This window comes from Rhinolophus sinicus, linkage group LG11 (genome assembly GCF_036562045.2).
Source record: "Rhinolophus sinicus isolate RSC01 linkage group LG11, ASM3656204v1, whole genome shotgun sequence".
In the NCBI taxonomy this organism is placed as follows: Eukaryota; Metazoa; Chordata; class Mammalia; order Chiroptera; family Rhinolophidae; genus Rhinolophus; species Rhinolophus sinicus.
In genome coordinates, this window is record NC_133760.1 from 33,222,558 (window position 1) to 33,246,222 (window position 23,665).

General features: G+C 56.0%; 2 protein-coding genes across 3 annotated transcripts in view; one reads left to right on the forward strand and one right to left on the reverse strand.

Moving 5' to 3' along the window:
- Positions 1-8,461, forward strand: part of ATP6V0D1 (ATPase H+ transporting V0 subunit d1) — a 39,732-nt gene extending 31,271 nt beyond the window's left edge. The window contains exons 3-8 of the mRNA XM_019755855.2: positions 2,259-2,437; positions 3,815-3,894; positions 7,223-7,300; positions 7,412-7,588; positions 7,686-7,763; positions 7,859-8,461. Coding sequence (XP_019611414.1) covers positions 2,259-2,437; positions 3,815-3,894; positions 7,223-7,300; positions 7,412-7,588; positions 7,686-7,763; positions 7,859-8,020 — 754 coding nt within the window. The 3' untranslated portion in view covers positions 8,021-8,461. The remainder of the gene's footprint in view (positions 1-2,258; positions 2,438-3,814; positions 3,895-7,222; positions 7,301-7,411; positions 7,589-7,685; positions 7,764-7,858) is intronic.
- A 447-nt stretch (positions 8,462-8,908) lies between these two features.
- HSD11B2 (hydroxysteroid 11-beta dehydrogenase 2) lies at positions 8,909-14,443 on the reverse strand. Of its 2 annotated transcripts, none has more exons than XM_019755841.2 (5): positions 14,044-14,443; positions 10,556-10,768; positions 10,256-10,441; positions 10,023-10,160; positions 8,909-9,847 (listed from the first exon to the last, which is right to left on the reverse strand). In XM_019755841.2, exons 1-5 carry the CDS (start codon positions 14,306-14,308, stop codon positions 9,438-9,440), a joined length of 1,212 nt encoding a protein of 403 aa, XP_019611400.2. In that variant the 5' UTR covers positions 14,309-14,443; the 3' UTR covers positions 8,909-9,437. The 2 variants fall into 2 exon arrangements, with proteins under 2 accessions (XP_019611400.2, XP_019611393.2); XM_019755834.2 differs by having other exon boundaries at positions 10,017-10,160.
- Between the last annotated feature and the right edge of the window lie 9,222 nt (positions 14,444-23,665).

The window sequence follows — 23,665 nt, forward strand, 5'->3', positions numbered from 1 at the left end:
GGGAGACTGGCTTGTGGGGATCCCTCTAAGAAGACAAGGCTAAATGGGGAGAGTATGGAGCCCCAGGGCATGGGAACCTCGGACATGGGTAGAGGTGTGTAGACACTGGCCATGGGGACAGAGAGCTCTCCCTTATGGTATGTATGACCTGGTGCCTGACCTCTCTGTGCCTTATTTCCGCTGCTGGCTGCTGGTGCAGGTGGTTGTGGGATCAGTTGGATAGTACAGGTCTAAGAGGTACCCTGTTCTCTCCCTCTCTGTACAGAGGGTTGTGAGTGTAAAAAAGCATCCTTAGGCTCGGGGGTGAGGTCTTTGTGGCTGTCTCAGGGAACATGATGGCTAGAGTAGGGCTGGATGGGGTGCAGGAAGTGGTATGAACCATGGTCCTGGGGAACATGGGATTCTGGAGGCATCAGGGGCAGGAGGAATGTGCTGTCCAGGGCAGAGAAGATGCAGGCTGGGGCCAGAGACTAAGGCACAAATCTCCGGACCTCTCTGAGGTCTCTATACTCTGCCAGCTCTGTCAGGTCAAGGTCAGAAGGCTCGCCCTGTGGGCTTCTTGGCTTACAGCTGCCAGTGGGCCCTGCCTGAAGCCCTCAGTTTGAGAAGGGGGTTGGGGGGGGGAGGGGAGCTATGTCTTCTTAGCACACATCCTGTAGCTGACTGACCCAGCCATACTAGGGGTGGAGGGAGGGCAGCTGCCTGGCCCCAAGCCCAGGAGAGCAGAGGTCGTAGCAGGGTGCTGGGCTGGGTGGGAGCTGGGAGAGCAGCAAACAGGGGGAGTAGAGGTCAGGCCGGGCCAGGAGCTGTGGTTTCTTCCTCCTGCCGCCTTCCTGGAGGACCCTGTGGGAGCTCCCCCAGTGGCCAGCTCTCTGAGCTGCAGCCTGGGCATCAACCACCTTCCCTTCTTTCCTTGGTAAGGGGGCCACTCCTCCCAGGGGTCTTCCTTGGACAGCCTCAGCACTGGTGCTCAAGACCCTGTCACAGCACAGGGGCCTGGCTGGGTGGGGCCTGTGCTCAGTGCCCGATTCAGGGCAGCAGCCTCCACCCCAGCTCTCACCCTTCAGTGGGAGCCCTACTCTGGTCTTGGAGGATGTCCTCCCCCCAGGCCTTACCCAACTCCTTTGTGCCCTGAATTCATCACTGGTGACAAGCTGGAGGAATGTTGTGGCTACACAGCCTGCCTGTGGCCTGGGGCCTTTTCACCCCATCCCCACATAGGTGACTGCACAGACCTCATTACTCTAGTCCCTTTGTGGCATTGTCTCAATGGCTGGAGGCAGAACATGCTCCTTGCCAAGTCTGAATTGGCATCCCGACCCCTCCCCAGCTCCACAGCCCCCACTGCTGCCCATGCACTGTCCAGAGCACAGAGCCTGGGGGAGCCTCCGCCTGGACTGACCAGCCTCCTGTCCAGGTCTCTGGTTCTCCTCCAGGCTGTCCTGGGTGGATGCCTGGCCCTGGCCTTAGTCCATAAAGATGGAGGCGGTGCTCTGTCTTTTGAGTGGGCTGCACAGGGCAGCTGTCTGCCTGCTCCATCTCTGCCTAACCTGGGGCCTTACTCCAGACGGGCCCTCCCACTGGCTCCCCTCTGGCCTTCCCTAGAGAAGTTTGTCTCCACCCCACCCCTCAGCCTTTCCTCCCTTTGCCATCTTCCCCTCCTCCTCTGAATGACCCTAACTGGACTGGATACTCCCTGCTTACATCCTGCTCACGGATCCCTTGTGCTCAAAATGAAGGCAGGACCCTCAGCCCAGCCTGCAGGACCAGGCCCCAGCCTCCTGGCAGCACTGCCCTGGTTCCTTTCCCTCTGCCAACGCTGACTGTGCTCAGTTCCTCGAATGCGGCCACCACTTAGTGAACGCCTCCAGGCCTTTGCACACATTGTTCCCTGTTCCCAGTTCTTGCACCCCCCAGGCTGGCCAGTGCGCCTCACCTCCATATGCTCATGGTTCCTATGTCCGTCCAGAACACCGCTCACACTGTGGGGTAGTTATCTGTTTCCCAATCACTCGGGAGGCATGAATTCCACTCCCTCCTGCCAACCAAGGGAAGGGCCATGACTGCCCTGTGCTCCTGGTACTTGAGTAGGGGGCACTCTTGGGCAGGGAGATGAGCTAGTGGCATTTACCTGCAGCAGCCTCGAGGTAGCATTCATTGTCAAGGGGCTGGTGGCCTGTGCAGGGTGCGGGCAGGGGCGTGGTATCCGGACTTCCAGCCCCGCCAACGGGCTGCCTGCTGTTGTCTGCCTCCTGTAGTTACAGCTACATGATTGACAACGTGATCCTCCTCATCACGGGCACGCTGCACCAGCGCTCGATCGCCGAGCTTGTGCCCAAGTGCCACCCACTGGGCAGCTTTGAGCAGATGGAGGCCGTGAACATTGCACAGACACCTGCCGAGCTCTACAATGCCATTCTGGTGGACACGCCCCTGGGTGAGCCGCTGTGGTGGAGGAGGGAGGAGGTGGGCATCAGTGCCAGCACCTCAGTGTGGGGTGTGTGGAACCCCAGGGATGACCCTGAGCTGAGTGCAAGCCCTGCCCGCTGCTGCTTACCACTGTGTTCACCTCAACTTCCCCTCCTATTGCCTCCTCCTCACTCTGCCTTCTCCTTTGCTGTTGCTTTTGCTGGGCCAGGCAGGCTACCCTCAGGGCTTGACTCAGACCATCTATCTTTGTGAAATGGATGATTTCTTAGAATGCACAGGAGGGCTGAGTTCAAGGAGAGTGGAGAGAGACCTGTTTCCCTCAGAGTCTTGGGAGCACTTACACACTGGGGCCCCAAGCAGGGTGGGAGTGGTTGGTTGCCCGTGAGCAGAGGAGGGAAGCAAATAGCTTCATTTGCATCTATGAAGCAGGTCCCAGGGGCCAGGTCAGGCAGTGTCTGGCAGGATGTAGGGTTCATGTTAGAGGCCAAGGAAGGGGAACTGGGAGCTTCCTGCAGGACTCCGCCTAGGCAGTGCTGGCCCCTGCCTGCTGTGGAGGCTGGGGAGAAGGCACTGAGGCCATCATCAGCTAGTGCCCTCATAGCCAGTGTCCTAGTCCTCACGGCATCACCTCCAGGAAGCCACCGGGGTTGAATCACTGGGCTCTACGCTGCACTTCATCCAACACAAAGAGGCCTGAGCCCTACCTGCTGACCTTATCTGTCATAGAATCTCCCAGTAACTGAGCTAATTGTGGGGTGTTGGGGGCTTCTTCAGTGTTTCCATCTTTGAAAAACGAGACAGATGAATGAGTCCACAGGCTCCCCTGGAGGTGAGGGGCTGTATCCTGCTCTGGCCTCTACATCCGGCCAGACAGTGACCCCTTGGGTCTCTCGCCCATGCCCACCCAGCTGTCGAACTCGTTCCTTGTCCTAAGGAGAAAAAGGCTGCTTTTCCAAACGTGGGCCTCAGGCTCTCTTGGGGGTGGGGGTGCAGAGAAGTAGGCGTCAGACCCCAAATCCACAGCTGCCCCTCCAGAAGCGAGGATGTCATGGCCTCTCCTGCAAGGCTGTCTCTGGCATAGTCCGAGCTTGGGTCTGCCCCAGTGGTGATTAGATCATGTTGTGGCTGGCTGCCTCCTTTATAAATCAGTTTTAGGAGCAAGAAGGCAAGAGAAGCTCAGGTCAGTGCACGTAGCCCAGAGTATTGCTCCTGCCACTTCCAAGGCAATAGCCCAGATTGGGTGGGGGTCCCCCAATACCCAGCCAGACTGGTCATGTGGCAGGGGCCCTGTGTGCCAGCAGGGGCAGGTGAACATTAGCAGGCTTCTTACCTAAGCTAAGTGCACTCGCCCACCCTCACGCCCAGCCTTTCCTCCCCATCCCAGCGGCTTTTTTCCAGGACTGCATCTCAGAGCAGGACCTCGATGAGATGAATATTGAGATCATCCGGAACACGCTCTACAAGGTAGCAGTGGGGGGCTGGCTTGCAGGTGGGTGGGCCTGGGACTGACGTGGGGTGCCGGGGCAGGGTGCAGCTGCACCAGGCTCCAGCCCCAGGGGCTTTCCCACTCGCTTTCTGGCTCCCGTGACGGACACAAGGCTGCATAGAACAGGTTCTCCATCCCGTGGTGCCCGCGGGGGGCCCAGATAAGATCAGCAGGAGTGGCGGGTGCTCCACAGCTTGGCTTGTCAGAGCTGGCTCCTGGATGGCTGCTCTCCCTGCATCCCGGTGGGTCATGGGCCACCACCCAGGCCATAGCTCTCAGGCTCACCCCTCCTGGACTGTTGCCAGCAAGAACAGGCATTGAGCAGAGACAACAGTGTGCTTAGCTATGGTGAGGGGAGGGACTCAGCCAGGTGGAGTCAGGTCCCTGTGTCCCTCTCAGGTTCCAAGACCTAGAGCCAGTGCCATGTCCCACCATTCTTAGCCCCCCTACCTTCTGCTTCCCACCAGGCTGTGGCACATGCCGGTGACCCCTGGAGACAGAGTGGGCTTTATCAGCACTGCCCTGGCCTAGAAGTTAGGAGCAGAGCTGGGAGCCGAGAAAGGGGGCTGGCCAGGGACCCATCCGTGAGGGACACTTGGGATAGGCTGAGCTCTAGTTGTGGTGGGGTACTGAGCTTTGGTGCTAGGACCCCGATGGACTGCCGCCAGGAACATGGGTCAACAGGGGGCAGGCCCCGAAGGAGGGCTGAGGAGAGCCCTGGCCCAGGGCCCTGCTGACCTAACCCTGAGAACATCTGTCTAGTGGAGCTTTACAGTGAGGGTCCCCTGCCCCAGTTGGTGGTAGGGGGCTGATTCTCGGCTGCAGCCTGGGCCCAGGCCCCAGGCCCTCCCATCTCCCTGCAGAGTTCTGGGCCAGAGAGCAGGGAGGGTGTGGTGGTGGTAAAAGGCCTGCCTGGAGGTAGCAGTGGTGTAGGCAGTGGAACAGCACATGCAGAAGCAAGCATGGAGCATGGGCCAAGTGGCAGGCGGTTTGCTGTGGAAGGGCATGTTCCAGAAGGACAGTAAGAGATAGGGCTAGAGAAAGAAGCAGGCATAGGATCACGTCACCCAGGGCCTTGAATGCCAGACCGGGAGTTAGAACTTTGTCCTGTGGAGAGGGCCAGCAAACAAAGATTTCCAAAAGGTCAGAGTATCATCAGGAAGCCCCCTGGCTGCAATGTGGGAGACAGGTAGAGGGGAGGAGGCCAGAGGGAGGGAGACTATCAACTCCTTCAATCCTTAGCACTGCCCTAGGAGCTGGGTAGGTGTCAGAATTCCCATGTGTAAGGTGAGGAAACAGGACTCAGAGAAGTAGGGTAGGTTGCCTGAAGCCACTTGTGAGACACTGGCCGCCCAGGGGATCACACCTGGCTCAGCCTGTTTGCAGAGCAAGTCTTCTCCTCCACTTCGCTAGTAGGGAGGCAGGCTAGCCAGTCAGCGGGTGTGTGTGTGTGTGTGTGTGTGTGTGTGTGTGTGTGTGTGTGTGTTCCCTCCTGCCCAGCTGGCCTGTTGCCGGGTTCCCTGCCCTGAGACAGGGTGAGGGGTGCGGCTGTCCCCCCAGCCTCACCCACACACCGGGCCTAACTGGTTCTAGCTGGAGTCACTGGTGAGGGCTGCTGGGGCACCAGCTCATAAACACCGATCTAATGCTGTAGGCACTGTGCCAGGACCACCCGCCCAGTAGGCGATGTACCAGCCCAGTGGCCACAGATGGGAGATTAGGCGGACCCTCAGCCGCCTGCTGGGTGGGAACTGTAGGCAGCTGGCGCCACAGCCATGGGCTGGCAGACTCCTCCAGGGCACAGAGTGGGGGTGGGGAGGTGACCTTGGTACCTGGGCCTTTGGGGTCTTGCCAGTTTCTTCAGCTGCCCTAGCGTCCAGAAGAGATTCTGGGCCTGTCCCATTAGCCTCCCCACCCTGGGGTCAGCCTCTCGGCAAAGGCTGGTGGCTTCCCCATAGGAACTGCAGACCCCACAGGGGCAGGCCTAGGGATTTGGGCATCGCCAGCTTGGCTGGCCACAGGGAAGGAGGGCGCTAGGGGTAGTACCAGAAGGATTAAACAGTATCCCCAAGCTATGGTAGGGTTGGCAGCAGTTTCTGCCACCCAAGCCCTCTGATTCCTGGGGATCCTCTGTGCCGTGGTCCACTCTCCCCTCCAGGCTTCTTACTCCCCGACCTGTCCTAGATTTTTCTTTCCTGTGAGCCCAGTGGTCACCTCAGGCCTTCCTCTGAGACCAGCTTGCCCAGTGCTGCTGGCCGGGCTGGGCCTGGGCTTGTTGACAACTAGGTCTCATCTCACCTCCTCCGTTGGGGCAGCAGAGCGAGTGGCCCAAGTCAGCGGGTAGTGGGTACACCTTGGATCTACACCTTGGAGGGCAGATTGTGGCACAGAAGGCTTTCCATGCCTCCCAGCTCTTACCCCCAACTCAGAAGAATAGTCCCTATATCTAGCCTGTGAAGCCAGAGTCCCTGTGACCATGCCACCAGATGGGACCCAGGAGGGTCTGAGTAAAGGGAGCTGCCCAGGGAGGCCATAAGACAATCCCCCCTTCGTTGACATGGAGAGGTGCAAGGAAGGAAGCTTGTGTCTGGCTGGTTTTATTAGGTCTGGGAAGGACCTGGGGCCTGGGCTGACGTGTCTTCTCCTCATGCCCAGCAGATCCAATTTGGGCAGGAAGTGTTCATTCCTGTCGGCAGCCCGTATGTCCGGCCGTTGCTCTACATGGGCTGACCTCCGTCCGTGTAGTCAATAACCATCCTTCAGCAGGAACTGGGCTGACAATTTGGTTCCTGCTGCATAGTGCCTGGGGGATGGGGGGAGGAGGAGGTGTTCTGGAAGGTGGGGTGCCGAGAGGGACCAGGGCACCCAGACCAGACCATCTCCATGAACTCTCAGGAGTAACCTTCCCTCACTAGCCCATCGACATGTGGTTTTCGGAGGTTGAAGAGGTGAGATCTGGGGGGAAAGGCAGGCAGAGCAGCATGGGGAAGACAGAGACCCTCTCTGAGTCTGGCCTTCCATGGGATGAGGGTGTGGGGGGCACTGCACCATGCAGCAGACAGTTGGCCAGAAATTGTTTCTGGGTGAGGGAAAGGGCAGCAAGCTACTGATGCTTGGCTGTTTAATAGCTGGAGTTTGTGGCTGTTTCAGAAGCTCTGACATGGGGCTACCCTGGCCAGTGCATGGGTGTGATGTTTGGACTCCCCATGAAAGGGCTGGGGTGGGAGGGTGGGGACGGTGAGTAGGAGGCCTGGCAGGCCCGCCAGGCTCCCTGCCTGGGCTGAACAATCCCCATGCTCTGCACAGGCCTACCTGGAGTCCTTCTACAAGTTCTGTACCCTACTGGGCGGGACAACGGCTGATGCCATGTGCCCCATCCTAGAGGTGAGTACCTGCCCACCCTCCTGCCGGCTGGTCCCCGGGGGAAGCCCTGCCAACTGACTGGCTACTGCCTTCCTTGCACCCTCTCTCCTTGCATGTGCACTGGCCCCACAGTTTGAAGCAGACCGCCGCGCCTTCATCATCACCATCAACTCCTTTGGCACAGAGCTGTCCAAGGAGGACCGTGCTAAGCTCTTTCCGCACTGCGGGCGGCTTTACCCAGAGGGCCTGGCCCAGCTGGCTCGGGCTGATGACTACGAACAGGTCAAGAACGTGGCTGACTACTACCCGGTGAGTGCCCTGCCTACAGGCGGGGGGTGGGCATATAGGTACCCGCAAGCCCACACCCAACAGTGCCCTCATGCTTCCCGCTACTCCCCTGGGCCAGGAGTACAAGCTGCTCTTCGAGGGTGCAGGGAGCAACCCTGGAGACAAGACCCTGGAGGACCGATTCTTCGAGCATGAGGTGCGTGCGGGCCTTCCCGTCCCAGGTTGGGGTTGGTGGCTCAGGCCCGACTGCAGTCACAGCCAGCTGCACACCATGCCTGCCTCTGTCCACAGGTGAAACTGAACAAGTTGGCCTTCCTGAACCAGTTCCACTTTGGTGTCTTCTACGCCTTTGTGAAGCTCAAGGAGCAGGAGTGTCGCAACATCGTGTGGATCGCCGAGTGCATCGCCCAGCGCCACCGCGCCAAGATTGACAATTATATCCCCATCTTCTAGTGGCCTGGCCCCGGCTCCCGACAAGTGTGTGTGTGTCTTTGTGTGCTGTGACCAAGACCACAGCTCCCCTGCCTCCCCTGCGGGGAGCACATTGTCCTAGCGGCTGCCCAGCTTCCCTGACCCTCTGTTCTTGGGCTTACAAAGGGACTGGGTACATGCTCCCCCCACCAAGGATGGACCAAGGCCCCCCTCCAGATCAAGGAAGTCCCCCTCAGCCCTGTTTACAGCCGTTGACATGTCTGAGAAGCATGTGTTCACTTCTGTGCCCTTCCCTAACTTGAGAACCCCTGGGGCAATATGAGCCTCCTCTCCCCTGTGGGTCACCCCCAGAGCCATGGCCCAGGGGAAGGATAGTGTGTGTGTCGTCGGGGCATGGGGGAAGGAGCTGTGCGTCCCCCTCCTTCAGCTCTGCCTGTCTAAACAATAAACTGCCCTCTCTAAGCCCAGCTGTCTGCTGTCTGCTTTGGGCCCTCCCTAGTTCCTGTCCCAGACCCCCAGCTTCGCTCGGTGCACCCTTACTGGGCTCATTCCCACCGTGCCTCAGCCTTCTACCTCTTTGGTCAGTCTCAGTTGGCGGCCCCAGGCTGACCCTGACCTGCTCCTGTGCCGCCAGATTCCCCAGGGCCGGGGAGTCACTGGAGCCTCTGCTAGAGGCTTGGGTCCTGGCCCTGGAGAGACCCGGCCTCCCTGTTTGCTTCACTGAGCCCCACCACCCCCGTGGCCAGGGTCATCACCCCCTTCCACTAGGAGGAAACACCAACCTAGGGATAAATGACCTGCCCAAGGTCAATGAAGGGTGTAGGTGGGAACCACAGTCTGTGCCCAGACTGAGCTCCAGGGGTTCCCCATGCAGTTCCCAATGTCATACAGCCACAGTCTGTCACCCCCTCCAAAGAGTATCTCCCCCATTCTAGGAGAAATAAAAATATATCTTTATTTAAAAAATGGCAATCAGGCAAGTAGGATGTGCAGCCTCCCTGTGGCTTGTGGGGCTTGGAGTGGGTGATTGGGGCCCTAATTCTTGATCCAGTCAAGAAACAGTTGGGAGTCATCCTTTGAATTGCAGCACTGAGGTACTGTGCTGAGAAGTAATTCTGAGGGGGGTCCCCAACCTACCCCATCACTCCTTAGTTTGCAGAGGCACTGTCTGCGGGATGCTGTCAAATGCTACAACTACGTCTTGCACTAAACTCCCCATCCACCTGGGTTTTCCAAGGTGCAGGGTGGAGCCTTGTGCCCCAGAGGGTCTGTTTAGGCTCTTGAAGCAGTAGAGAAGCCTCAGCCTCACCAGGCCTGGCCTGGGGCATTGGCAGTGGGTAGGCTCTAGGGCAGACTTGGGGGTCACAATGCCCAGGGGAGGGTCAAGGGTTCATGGGACCGCCTCTGCTGGAGCAGCTAGGCCATATGTGTACACTGCTCAGTGGGCTCCCGTGGGGGAAAGGCCCAGGTTTGAGTCTGGGCCCTGGACTGCACCCTGGGTAGGGCTGGGCTGGCCAGGCTGCAGAGCTCTTGGCAGACAAGGACTGATGAAGAAGGCTTGCAGGAAGCGGCGCCGCAGGCTCTCGGGCAGGTAGTAGTGGATGAAGTACATGAGCCCCAGGCCACGGCCGGGGTAATAGCGACGGCGGGGCTGAGCTGCCAACAGCGCATCAATGATGGCATCTACAACCGGGCTGAGGTCGGGCATCGCCAGGCGCAGCGAATGCAGGAACTGTCCATACAAATGCTCAATGTAGTCCTCGCCATAGGCCTGCAGCAACTCTTGGGGCAGGTTAGCGAGTAGCAGTTGCTTGCGCCGCTCCCAGTGGTCCAGTTTTCGTACTGACTCTGGGGAAGGAGTGGAAAGGTCAGCCAAAGCCAGACTCAGGCCTACCTATCCCACCAGAGACCTGCCTTCTGCCAAAGTCATGCCCATTCTTCAGACTGGTGCCCGCCCCAGATAAGACCACCACCACACCCCTCTTCCCAGCCCCAGGCTTTTACCCCAAACCCTGACCTTCACCTGTCTTGAAACAGCCAGGCTGGATGACGCTGACCTTGACCCCCCAGGGCAGAAGTTCACAGTTGAATGTGTCCATGAGCAGCACCAGGGCCGCTTTGGAGGTCCCGTAGGCACCCAAGCAGGGATATGGCATGTCTCCTGGGGGTGGATTGAGGGTGGGCAGCTGAGCCTGGGCCACAGGCTCCAGCATCCCGAGCAGCTCCTTTTCCGCTGCAGTGTGCGGGTACACTCACCTGCTGGGCTGCCCACAGTCACTATGCGACCCCTCGAACGGCGCAAAAGTGGCAAGAGGCCCTTGGTCAGCTGCAGTGCGCCGAAGAAATTCACCTCCATGCAGCTGCGGAACGTGGCCACTGGGGACAGCTCTGCGTCAGCCACCACATCATTGAAGCCTGCATTGTTGACCAGGCCCCACAAACCTGAGGGCATGGAACAAGGAGGGAAACGGGGGTCAGCCCGACAGCAACCCTCTAATCCCTGCCCCTCCACACCCACCCAGCCACCTCTCTCCTGGGGGAGCCGTGCCTACTGACCCGTGCTGGTGGTATGGGCTTTGGTGAACTCCAGTGCATGGCTAATGTCAGCTGGCTTGGTCAGGTCCATCTGCAGCAGCCTTAGGTTAGGGGAGCAGCAGGCACGTAGCTCCAGGGCACCGGGGCTCTCCAAGTCCAACACAGTGGCCAGCACCGTGAAGCCCATGGCATCTAGCTTCTTGGCCGCCTCCTTGCCAAAACCAGAGTCACAGCCTGGCCAGGGCAGGGCAGCCAGTGAACTTCCACTGTGGCCCAATCCAGCCTGAGACAACCCCAAGATCACCAGGGTCCGGATTGGATCCAGGCCCCTGGACACCCAACCTACCAGCAGTCAGCAGCCCTCACTCCTTTCCTGGGCCCATCTCTGGCAGGCTTTGCTCCTCTGGCTAAGCACCTGAGTGTCAACTCTCACAGCTGTGATCTCCCTGACTCCCCATAGTGACCCCATCAAAGATGGCTTACAGGTGAGGAAACTGAGACTTAGTATTGTTAAGTGGCTTCCCAAGTCACTCAGCCAGCAAAGAGTAAGGTCGGGACTGTATCCCAGGTCTGCGGGAGACTCAGATCCAGCCCCGATGTGTTTCTGCCTATGATATCAGGCCTCAGCTGGAATGTTCAGTATTAACTGCACAGCCTCCCTTTTCTCGCTGCCCTTGCCCAGGCTTCTTCTTCTTACCTGATCACCGAAGCAGTCCCCTCTTTAGTCCTGTCCCATCTCGCCCCTAGAACCTATTTTCTACCTAAGTAGCCAGAGGGATCGTTCCAAAAATGACTATCACTCTGCTGCTGAAAACCTTTCCAAACCCGCCACAGCTTCGAGAATGAAGGCCAAGCCCTCTACTCTCATTCTCTAGGCCCTGCCCAACCTGAGCCCAGCTTCCCTTCCTAGCCTCAATACCCCCTACTGTTGTTCCAGGCTCTAGGCAAGCTGGAGGCCCATCCTGGCCTCCCCCGTGACCCCACACCCTTGGAATTCCAATCAGTGGCAACAGTGGGGCATTCTCTGAGCCCCAAGACCACTTGCCTCCAGAACAAGGACAATGATGGATGGAGAACAGACCTGCATTTGAATCCCTTCCCACACTCACGGAAGTGTGACCTGAGGTCAATTACCATTCTTGAAGGCTTAACTTCCTGTCTTTGGTATGTAGAGAGAGGAACCACTAGGCAGAGCCAGAGTGAGAGTCTAATAAATCCCCACTTTCTTGATCCATTTGATCCTAGTTTTGTGGATGGAGGCTCCTCCCTCACTAGCCTCCCCCCCTCCCGCCTCCCCATTCCTGGATGGCTCCCCGCCCACCCCCACACCCCCACTGCCCCAGCTCAGACGACCAAGCTGGGCAGGGGCCTGTGAGCTTGGCTTTGTGTGGCTGGGGGCCTGCCAGCCAGTCCAGTCTGAGAGGTTCTTCCTGGGCAAGTCTGGCTGGTCGAGGGGAGTGAACCCCTTGTCTAAGCTATCCCCCAGAGCAGACAGGGTAACTGAGGCTTCCAGGAGCCTTACTTCTGCTATCCCAGCACAGTTACCCACACCTTGCACACCCTCTTGTTCACCTGCACACACTCAATACCCGTATATACTTCCAACTTACCTGCAGTGAGAAGTGAGTAACACATGGGCTCACTCCCATGAGACCCCTGCTACCCATCAGTGCACAGATATGCACACAAGGCACCCAGCTACTCAGCCCAAACCCTGCCAGGGCTGAGCTCCAGGAATAGCCTTGGCCAGTAGTTCTCAGGGGCATTCTCAGAGAGGGGTGGGTGGCAGTTCTGGCTGGTGAGGCAGGGCCTGGTCACCTACTTGCCTAGCAGTCAGGTGATGAAACCCCCAGAGTTTGGGGGCATTGAGAAACTTGAAGGCCTACATCTGATGCTTAGATGGGGTGGGCTTGGCAGTCCTCTTCGCCTCCCTCCACCTCCATTGTGGGGCTTTGGAACCAGAGATGGAGAGCTCAAGTCACAGAAGGCTCCTCTCACTTCCCTCTCAGGCTCAAGGCTAGGAGAAGCAAAGCAGCGGCACCGAGGCCTGAAGTGAGATCTCAGGGAACACGAGTACCTGCACATGTCCTGGGTCCTGTTGAGGCAGCTCACAAATTAGAAGGCAAGAGGGGAGCTGCCACATCCCTGGGGGCAGATCACAATCTAGTCCCTGCTTCATACCAGGAGGGTCTGTCATCTCCCTCAAATGCCTGAAACTGGGGTCCCCTGAGGCTTCACACTGTACCCTGAACTCAAGTCTCTCCCATCCAGTCTGAGCCCTGTTCTATCTCCACTCTCTTTGCTTGAAGCGCAAAGCCTTTGTGCCACCCCGCCTCAGTACAGTCTGGCTTCATGCCCAGCATTCAAGGCCCCGTCTGAGGAAACAACCTCACATCCCACCACATCCCAGCAGCCAGACTGGTTACTGACTGTCCCTTATCCAGGCCATGCTCATTCCTACCTCAAGTCTTTGTTCTGCACCCTCTGTCTGATACAAAACACCTTCCATACTCCACCTATCTCCACTCATCCTCTGAGGTCCAGCTCAAGGATAGTCTCCTCAGGGAAATTCTCCCAGCTCCATCTGATCATGTAGGGCCCCCCTCTGGACTGAGGTCTCTGAGAAGCCAGTCTGGGGGCTGCCCCCAGCCCGAGCCCAATTCAAAGGCAGAGCCAAGAGCACCTGTCCAAAGCCATGGTGACTGGGGGACAGACTAGGCTGCCCTTCCCCCATACAATGGAGCCACTGCCCCCAGCCTTACTCCCCCTCCTCACTTCCGACTGGGCCTCAGCCCCCCTTCCCCTTCCCTTGATCTGCTGACAGATTTATTTCCTGCTCCAGACAAAGGGAGCTCAGCCAGGCGGCCAGAGGCACCTGAGCCCAGGTCTCCAAGATCTCCTTCCTAGGCATAGAGGACCAGGAGAACTGTGGGTGGGGTGCTGGGTGCAGGATCTGGAGGCTACCTCGCAGTTTGGGGGTGGGAGGAGGGATCTGTGAGGCAGCTGAATGCTCAGCTGTGACCTCAGGATCCCAGCCCATTGCGGGGGCGTGGGGGGGATGGAGGGGTAGGCGTCCCAACTGCCTGTCTAAGTGCCTTCCTCTGGCCCCAGGGAAGAGATGAGGCATCCCACATGCAGACGTTTAGCAGAGCTCAAGGGGTGACGATCCTCTGAAGTTCCTCAGGTAGTTCGCTCTCTTGGGGAGGGGTATTAGCATAAACCCCAAACTCCAGGAGACTCCGTCTTTCTCAGCCACCACTTTCCCCTGCCCACCTGCCCACTCCTGCCTCTTCTTCCCTCCAACACTCCCTACAGCGGCAGGCAGTTAACCAGGACTTGGGGAGGTGCCTTGCTTCCTACTTGGTTCGCTCCTTGCACCTAGAGGAGGGGGACTCCTACTCCTGCGCTGGGGGTCCCGCCTTGCCTTACTGTGCCCATGGGAGCCCTCTGGGTGTCCGGTCCCGCCCTTGAGCCTGGAGTCCCCGCGGCTCCGCGCCCCGCGCACTCACCGGTGATGAGCACCGCGCGAGTGGCCACAGGCAGGCGCGGCGGGCGTGCCAGGCAGGACAACGCGATCCAGCCGGCGGCGGCCAGCACGGCGAGTGCGGCCAGCGGGGGCAGCAGGCGCTGGCACAGCCAGTCGAGCGCGGCCAGCAGTGCCAGTGCCGCCAACAGCGGGCGGCCCAGGCGCAGGTCTGCGCGCAGCAGCTGCAACAGCGCACGGGCAGCCACTAGCAGCCAGGCGCCGCCCGACGGCCAAGGCCAGCGCTCCATGGCAGCGGGGCTGGGACGGGCTGGGGTGGTGGCCGGGCTGGAGGGCAGGAATAGGAACTCGGGGCCTGGATGAGGGGCGCCGGGTGCAGCAGACAACGGCCAGGGGTAGGAGAAATACTCGCCTTTACGGTTCGCCCTCGGGCCGAGCCTATAAAGAGCCCGGGGGGCGGGGAGAGGGCGGAGCGGAGGCGGGGAGGGGGTGGGGCTTTCCTCCACTTCTCTCCTGGCACCCCTTGCGGGGCAGGTGCCCCCGCCTCCTCCCCGCCCCCGCGGCCAGATCCGCTTTCGAAGAAGCCGGAACAAAGTCCCAAAGTTACTTGAGGAGGAGCCTCCTCGCCGCGGGCCGCGCTGAGGTGAGGGCCGGTGGGTCTAGCCCTCGTGGGCCGCATCCACTCACCCCGGCGCCTCCCACACGCGCGCTCCGGCTGCTGAGCCGCCGCTCCCAGGTGAACACAGCCAGCTTACACTTGCTCGGGACACCTGAGGACACGCACATCCTCCCTCCAAGCGCCCCACATTGACAGCACGCCGCTATCGCCGCGCCTGCAGGAACACCGCGGGAAACCAGCCCGCCCTCACCCGGCCGCGGCGGCCAGCACACGCGCCGTACACCCACGCCCTGCGCGGCCGCAGGGCCCTAGCACGCACACCGTGATGCACCCTCACACCTAAGCTGCCCGCGGCCACAAAATCAGCTTGGGGCGGGGCTGGGGGCAGCAGGTTGACCGCCCCGGTTCTTGGGTCGGTTATTTGGGAGTCTCTGCCCTACCTCCCACTTCCCAGCCCTGGGGATGCACCAGTGCCACCTCCTCCTGCCACACAAGTTTATGTGTGTGTGTGTAGGGGCGTGGGGGGGATGCGTGGGAGGGGAAAGAATGGGGTCACAGGAAGCGCCTAGGCCTCCCGTTACCTTCAGCCCACCCTCCAACCCCAGGGACTCCAAGAGTCAGGCCAATGGAGACACCTGAGGAGTCAGTGAGGGCAGCCTCTTGGACTGGGTGATGCCTGCTCTATTCCCATGTGTTCCCCAGGGGATAAAATAAGTGATGTGAATGTGGGTGCATTTCCCTGCCTGTGTGTATGAAGGTTTGTGTTTGTGTGTGGCCTGGAGGCCCCCCACCCCGTGTCTGGCACCTTATGCTTGGCATCCATGCCAGGGCTCTGTCAGGCACTAGCGGTTGGTGCCAGTACCTGTTTGCCAGGCCCTATGCTGAGGGCAGTAGATGGAGCCCATGGCAGAGGGGCTCCTTGCTTCCTGTGGGCCTCTTGCCTTGCCCAGTGTCTCCCTCATCCATTGCCATACTGGGCCCTGGAAGGTCCCAGCTCTGTTGCCCATTCTCTATTTTCAGATGCCCAGGCTGTGCCAGCACTTCAAAGCAGTGCCTCCTGCAAAGACTTCTCTGCCACCCAGGCATGGTCCCATGTGTCTCAATGAGGGGCCTGGGAGCCAGACCCACCTAAGGGGACAGCTCTGTGTGGAGGAGCCATATGCTGCCCGGAGCCACTCCTGTGCCCCCACCTATTCCTCCTGTACGTACAAATGACAGGCCAGCCCTGGCCCTGGGAGGCAGGACTGGCTTGGGGTGCCTGACCTTGGGTATATGACCTTGTGTGCCTGTGTGTGCCTTTATTTGTATATGCTCATGTCCATGGGCTCTGTGGCTTGTCCCTGTGCCATGACTCTGTATGTGCCTGTGAGTACATTCATGTGTGTTGTGAGTGTTTCTGGAGACTCTTCCTTGGTCTGGGTAATTCTTTGGAAACTCAGGGAAAGATTTTTCCCCCCAAAAAAACCTTCTGATTCCTGTTACCCTGAATCTATGGCCCAGACCCAAAGGTAAGCCCAGTACCCTTGGTCTGGCTTCCTGATCTGAGCTGTAGACCCTGGATTGGGGGGACCCTGCCCTAGCTCTAGTCACCCTACTGAGAGTCTGGCTGTAGTGTCTCCAGCTTCAGCCCGTTAAAGGCTTCCCTCTGGGGCTGAGGAGGAGGGGGTCCCAGGCAGCCTTCAAGGTCAAGGCCATATAGGTAGTTCCAGCAGTGGCCAAAGCAGGAGTTGAAGGGTAGGGGTTTGGAAGTGAAGCAGGAAAGCAAGGTGAGAACAGAGACTGAGAAACAGGATCCTACACCATCCTGGGAAGGAACCATGAAGGATCCTGACTCTTTGGGAAGCCTGTGATGGGGAGAAAGACCTGTTGAGGTGGAGTGTAGAGAATTGTCTGGCTGTAGAACATAGGATAGCTAGGATGGGGACAGGGTGTTTCCAGCTCAGCTTCTGGGACACTGCCACCTTGGACAGAACTATTAGTCTTGTGTGGTTGGGTCTTGCGGGACTAGATGATCTGCCACATTTTTATATAAATGCCCCCTGACACAACTCATCCCACTTCCTAAGCCAGGGGGCCAGGCCTCCTTCCCAGATCTACAGTCCAGCTCCCTGGGGCCTTCACAGTAGCTGACTCCTTACCCCTCATCACGGAGAGATGTTCTGGAAGTAGGAAGAAGGTGGTTCGGGCAGTCATAGCTGGGAGTGGCTGGCCTAGCCTTGTCTGAGGCTTGGTGCCAGATCGTGCCTGCCCAGGGGCAGAGAACCAGCCTCTGCCAGACCCAGGAGTCTGGGCTGCCAGGGGCCTCCAGGGAAAAGAAAGGAAGGGGAGCAGGAGCCCCAGCAGATAAGGCAGGGCCTGGCAGGGGCAAAGGAATGAAGGGCAACCAGAAGGAGCAGAACCCCTGAGCCACTCCACCCCTAAGTCCTCAGCCCTTAATCTCCCTTAGTTCTTAATCCTATCCCCTTCCCCCCTTGGTCAGAAGCCTACTGAACCAAACCCTTAGCATGCCCCAAGTTCTGAAGGGCCATGAATGGGTTGGGGGGCTGGCAGGCTGGCTCTGGTCTGCTCCAGCTGAGTCCAGCAGCTCACTGGCACCATCTGCTGGCCTTTGAGGGAGGGTGTGACTCAAGGGGATAAAATGAAGGTGACTGCTGGATTTGAGGATGGGGGGAAAATGTCCAGGGTAGGGGGTGTCAAGTGGCAGTCTCCAAGAGCTCAGGCTCTGTCCCCTGACCACACCAGAGTTCCTGGAGCTAAGCACTCCCGTATCACCTCTTCCTCCCACTCTGGTCCATCTCAGGGACAGCAGAGTTCCAGGGAGGCCCAGCCCTGTACTCTGCTCACCCTTAGAACCCTAGACAGAGGGGCCCCTCTTCCTGCCAATGACCAGTCCCTCCACCCTAGCTCCAGACCCCATCCCTCCCCATTCTCAAAGATAGCAAACTTTTATTGAGTTCCTACTGCATGCTAGGTAGGCCCTCGCTGGGCACTGTAGATATAAACACTAATCGCTGGCCCCTTCCAGCAGTTATGCACACCGGCTCTGGCCTCTCTCACTGTAACAACAATTATTTCACCTCAGTCCTCTATGCCTTTCCTCAAGCATTGTTCTCAGGCTCTCCTCCCCCATTCTCAGCCGTATTTCTCTAAAGTTGTCTACAATCACCATCGCCAGTCTCCCCTCCCCCAGTTTAGCTTGGAGTCAGCTCCCCCTCCGGACCTCACCAAAGGTCACCAGTGAATGACATCTTAGTCCCCAAATGCCACAGACACATCTCTGCTTTCAGTTAACTTGAAGCCTCTGCCCTGTGGCCACTCCTCATGCGCTAGCCCCTTTCTCCCTTGGGCACCTGTGAAGCCACCACTGTGGGTAACCCCCTACCCTTCTGACACCCCTTCTGGAGCTTCTCTTCCTTTGGGTGAACTCTGGCTGTGGGAATCCCTCCCTTAACATGAGCTCATCTTCCTACTTACAAGCTGGTGACTCCCATGCTTCTTTCCAGCCAAAGCCTTGCTCTTGACTCCAGGCCCACATGTCCAGCTGGCCTGGGATGCCTTCCTTGGACACCCATAGGCCCCTTACACTCAGCATGTCCAAAGCTGGTCTTATCTCTCCTAGTTCTGAAAACCACCCTCTCCCACTTCACCCTAATTCTTCATTCCATGCACTGGCCTCCAAACCTCTTGCTCTGTCAGCCCTGGGTTGGGTACAGAGGCCTCACACTAGCCCTTGGTAGTAGGTAGCATTATTACTATTTTACATTCAAAGAAACTGAGGCTTCCAGAGGTGAAGAAAATTGTTCAAAGTCTTGAACTGAGGTACACTTGAGTTTGAATCTCGGACCAGCCCCAAGATTCAAACTTAGGTGTCCCTGAGTCCAAAGTCTGGGCTCTTGAGAACTGTGTTAATGCAGGGCCACGTTTGCCACATATCGCCTCTTAAACTTCATTCTGAGGGAAAAGAGATGGTTTTGAGCACATGAGACCCCTGTCCTGGTTGGCCAGGAAATGAATTTGGGACCAGAGGAAGAGTGGAGGCTGGAGTCCTGCTGTGGCATCCAGACGAGGGACAGAAGCAGAGGTCTATTTTGGACAAACTCAGCCCACGGTGCTTGTGGACATGCAAGGGTGGAACCATACAAGGACGCTTGTGGTCCCCAACACATCACTCAAGTGGCCTGGGAGTTCAGGAGATTGCCAGTTCATCTCCTCGTGCCCTGGGCAGGATGTGAACTCCCCTCCCCATTTTCCAAGGTGCCTCATCTAGGCTGTGCATCTGGAAATCAGGCCTTTCAGTTACTGGGGAGAGGGGAAAATGAGACACGAGCATCCCTTGTGTTTTCAAACAGTGTCTGGCACCCTCCTCCGACTTATATTTTTGCCTCCAGGATTGAGGGCAGACGTTTGGAGATTAGGGCCCTCTAGTTTGGGAAACACTAAGATAATGTGCTGTGAAGGGTTTTCTGGACCAGCCTCAGGGGAAAGGCAAGCACCAGCTGGGAACACTTGCAGGGAGAGGTTGGCTGATGCCAGGTGAAACTGGCCTTCTTGGATCCTGCCATGTGGCTTTGTTATTCCGAATCCTGTTACAGTTGCTGTGTTTGCTGTATGTCAGTCCTTGTGTTCAGCTGGCTTTTACTTTATTTACTGTCCTCACACCATCGCTATGAAGCAGATACTATCTTTATCCCCTTTGTATACAGAAAAACAGACTCAGAGAGGTTAAGTGACATGCCCTAAGTCACACAGCAGTGCAGACACTACACTCCTAACCATCAGGCTACACTGACCCTTGACCTTCGGCCTGGGATGTTGGCATTGTGCATTGGGCAATACCCGGGCAAAAGACCATCAACCTTTTAAAATTTGCTTCTGAATTAGAAACAGGTCTCCCAACGGTAGAATTAAGGCAAATTGTTAAATCTAATTCCAAAACTTGCTTCCTTACAGCTTTCATTACCCCTGATTCAGGCCTTTTCTTGGCAGAACAACTGCAAAAGATACAAAAATTAGTTGCTGTTGGCTGGCTGGTTTAATTTATTTGTATATACATAATTCAGCCCCACCCCTGGTGGCTAATACCCAGCCTGGGGAAGCTGCGGCTGTTTTCTGATTGCTGGTAGGGAGGCCTATGTGTGTTGTTTTTTTAAAATAAATTGAAACCAGATGGAAGGGGGTTTTATTCACAGCCTGGCCTAAAATTTTCTCCAGTGAATTCCTTGAAAAGCCAACCACCTATGAGTGGTTCCTATTCTCCTTGGAGGTCCCTTGCTGCTGATATGCAAATAGTGAGCAGGGTTGGGATTTCTAAAAGTGAAAACAAAAGGAGAGGAAAAAGAAGTTTCTAGGCCCAGGGGCTCTTGGAAATGGGGGTGTTATCTCCTGGTGAAGCCCTGATTTTAGGTCTGTATTTACAGTTTGTATCCTGGGCTGGGGCTTGAGTCAGAATCACCTGGACCAACCACTCGATGAAAATATGGATTCTAGACCCCCCACATATACCCCATTTGCAGCATTAACAGCTGGCAGGAGACCCCCAACTCTAAAGATTGGTTGATTTTTGAGTCAGTGGAGGGGGTTATCTCCCAAAAGGGGCCCAAGCCACTCTTGTTTCCATCCTGGGAAGACCAGTTGTTCAAGGTGGTTATGGAAATATTTTTAACCGCCAGTCAGATTGAGGGCTTTGTAATGCCCCTCGAGCACCTCATTAAGTGAGTCATTGTTCATAGAGATGAAGCAAGTGTACCCACTGGTCACCGTGCCAGGGGTTTAGCATTTTTCTTTGGACCATGAATTGGGCATTGTCAAAGTGAAGTATGACCCAGTCCCCAGGCAGGGGAGAGCACTTCTTTCCCAGCTCCAACCTCCATTCCTAGTTCAGAACACTGTTCTTTTGGATTCCAAGCCTTTTCAGATAATTGTGTCAGGTTACATAAGGTTTTGAGATATGAACACTCAAAGGAAATTCCACTGGGAGCAGGTCTGAGAGGTTCCAGCACATAATTTGCTTTCAAGTATTCGAGGAAAAATGCAGGTGTCTCAGCCCTGCACATTTCTGAAATAAAGCAGGAACATCCAACAACTCTGTATGCATGTACCATTCCCCATAGAAATGAGCAAGCCAAGAGATAGCTAGCGTGGTGAATGGAAACACCCCTGGTGAGCATACGCAGGGAGGGGTAGAGGTCAGTTGCAGAAGGGGCAGCTTTGGCCAGGCTGCCATGAAAATCCTTACCAGCTCAGGATACCTCCCCTGCACCCCTCCCCCATGCTTTCTGCATCTTAGGTAATATGTGTGGTAAATAGAAGCCTTCAGTTTTCCAAGAAACATAAAATAAAAACTGAGTTACTGACTGAGAAGCTTTACAATCTATGGTTCCGAGGACTCTGCAGACACATTTTCCATACACCATGATTTTATTTCATTTGCCTCCAAGGGACGGTCCCGCAGCAGTTGTGTTGCATAAGGTGCTGCTTCCAAACACCTTGTTCCTAACTGGAGACAACGAGTAAGTTTTATCTAGGTCCGAGAGAGTTCTAGTGGGGTGACATTATGTTCCAAGCTGCACTAGTTATAGTCAACAGTGGGAAAGCTGCCAGGGCCTTCTCACCAAGGAAGCTGAGAGGATATTCTAAATACTGAACGGCGGTTCTTTCTTAAAGAACAAAGCGGTCATAAAAACCACTTAGCAAGGAAAAGTTAATGGGAAGAAAATATCTTGAATGTAGCAAATAAAAATAAACTTTATGAAGGACATGAGGAAGTGGAAAAAAATGGATTTACTATGTTGAAGAGATGGCAATACAGGAAAGTCAATTTTACACCAAAAATAATTCAACAAATAATATTTACTTTACAAATGGCTTCACAAAAGAATTCCTGTAAGTAGCACTATCATTTCATTTGTTCTTTCCTTCCTTCCTTCAACGAATATCTGTTGAACGCTTATTGTGTTCCAGGCTCGATGCTACGGAAGCCTTGGTAAACTAGAAAAACATCCTTCCTCCCTTTGCGTTCTCTCTGTCTGAGTGGAGGGACAGCCCCTAATCAGATCACTACACAATCAAAGAGCCACTGACATTAGGAACTAGAAAGGAGAGTCTCATGGTGTTATGGGAACAATGCTTCTTCTATTCTGAGGTTCAGAGAAAGCTTGCCCAGAGGAAGTGATGTTCCAGGTAGTGAGAGCCTCACCTGCAAAGGCCCTCGGTTAGAGGGATCCTGGTCCTTTGAGGAAAGGAGGGCCATGGGGCTACTGAGATCATCCTGAGCCAAGGGGAAAGGGAGGTCTTGGAGGCTGTGGTGAGAAGGAGGTTTGATTCTAATTTCATGGTATATCGAAATACCACTCCCTGGGGGAGGAGGGAGAGTCACTGAGGGTTGTAAGCAGGAAGTAAAATAATCAGCTTGGTTTTTTTGTTGTTTTCTTTTAAACAGCCACAAGCTGTTTGAAGAATCGACTGACAGTGTTTGGAGCCTACAATGGAAGCAGAAAGACCAATCAGGAGGCTGCTGTACTTGCTGGAGCAAGAGCTGCTGGTGGCCATGGGGACAAGCCAAGTGTATGGGCTGACTCATCCAGGGTACTGTGACCCAGACGAAGTGGACTAGGGGAACAAGAGCTGGCGCTGACCACGTCCCACCCAGGCTAATCTGATCATTAAAATTTAACTGCTTTATATGATGAAATGGATAGTATGATTCCTGGTAGAAAGATAAGTGAGGTCTAGGTTATATGTATCAATATCTACTACCAACTGAATACTCTGTGTGCTTTACAGGCATGACCACATTTTCAGGCCTCATCAAACCCTATGCAGTAGCTATTGTTACCCTCATTTCACATAGGAGCAAAATGAGATTCAGAGAGATCGAGAAATTTGCCTAGCTGGTAACTGGCAGAACTGAGATTGAAACAGGTAACCACTGACCTGCTCTGGGACAAGTGACATGTCCCAGGAAGCCTCGGTGCACACTGGCTTTATGGACACGCTGCTGGTTCCGTCCCAGGGTGGGATGAAGCGCCTTTGCCCACCTGCTCGCCCAGAAGTCTCTTCTGGCAATTCTTGGAGGAACGTAAGCCAGCTCGGTATCTTCTCACATGTGTGTGTGCAAGCTCTAACAACCACGGTTGGGCTTTTTCTCCCTGTGGCCCGGGCTCTTCCACCCTGGGCAGACCTGCCTTGTAGGTCGGGGGCAGCAGCTCTGGGCAGGAACAAGTCCTGCCCAAAGGGCTGAGTTATGTTCCAGAAAAATGTGTCACGTTTTCTTAGAAATTGGGTGGAAGGAGTTGGAAAAACACCAAGTAAAGGGAACCCTGTGGGAAAAGGCCTGGGGGTGGGAGCAAATACTGCAGGTTCCAGGAGTTGAACCAGCGTCACAGGGCACAGGGATGAGGAGGTGGACAGGAGCTTGCTGAGCAGCGTTTTGGGAGCCATGCTTTAGTGTTTCAGTTGATCCTAGAAGCAAAAGGGGCCCCTGAAATACCTTAAACAGAAGACTGATGAGGTGGTGATTTCATGTTAGGTAGATTTCTCTGCTATCTGCCTGCCTGGGAGCAGACAATGTGTGGCCTTCCCCAGTAGGTGATGCCCTGGGCAGTGTCAGGCTCTGGATTGGAGACTAAACGATGATGACAGACTCAGGAGAACATGATCAAACTGCCTGTGCCTTTAAAAAGCAAATTTAGCCAGAGGGAGTCCTCTTTCAGAGAGCCTGGTCTGGAGTCACTCAAACCTCAAGAGAATCTGAGTTGTCACTTTGGCGGTTTGTTTCAAATGAAACAGCTTTAATTGGTTATATGTATGTGTACTTAACTCTACTTGAAACCCACTGTACTGGTTACCTACTGCTGCTATCACAAGTGGCCACAAATTTAGTGGATTAAGCCAACACAGATTTATTATCTTACAGTCCTGGAGGTCAGAAGTTTGAAATGGGTCTCACTGTGCTGAAGTCAAGGTGTCAGCAGACTAATTCCTTCTGGAGGTTCTAGGAGAGAATCTGTTTTCTTGCCTATTCCAGCTT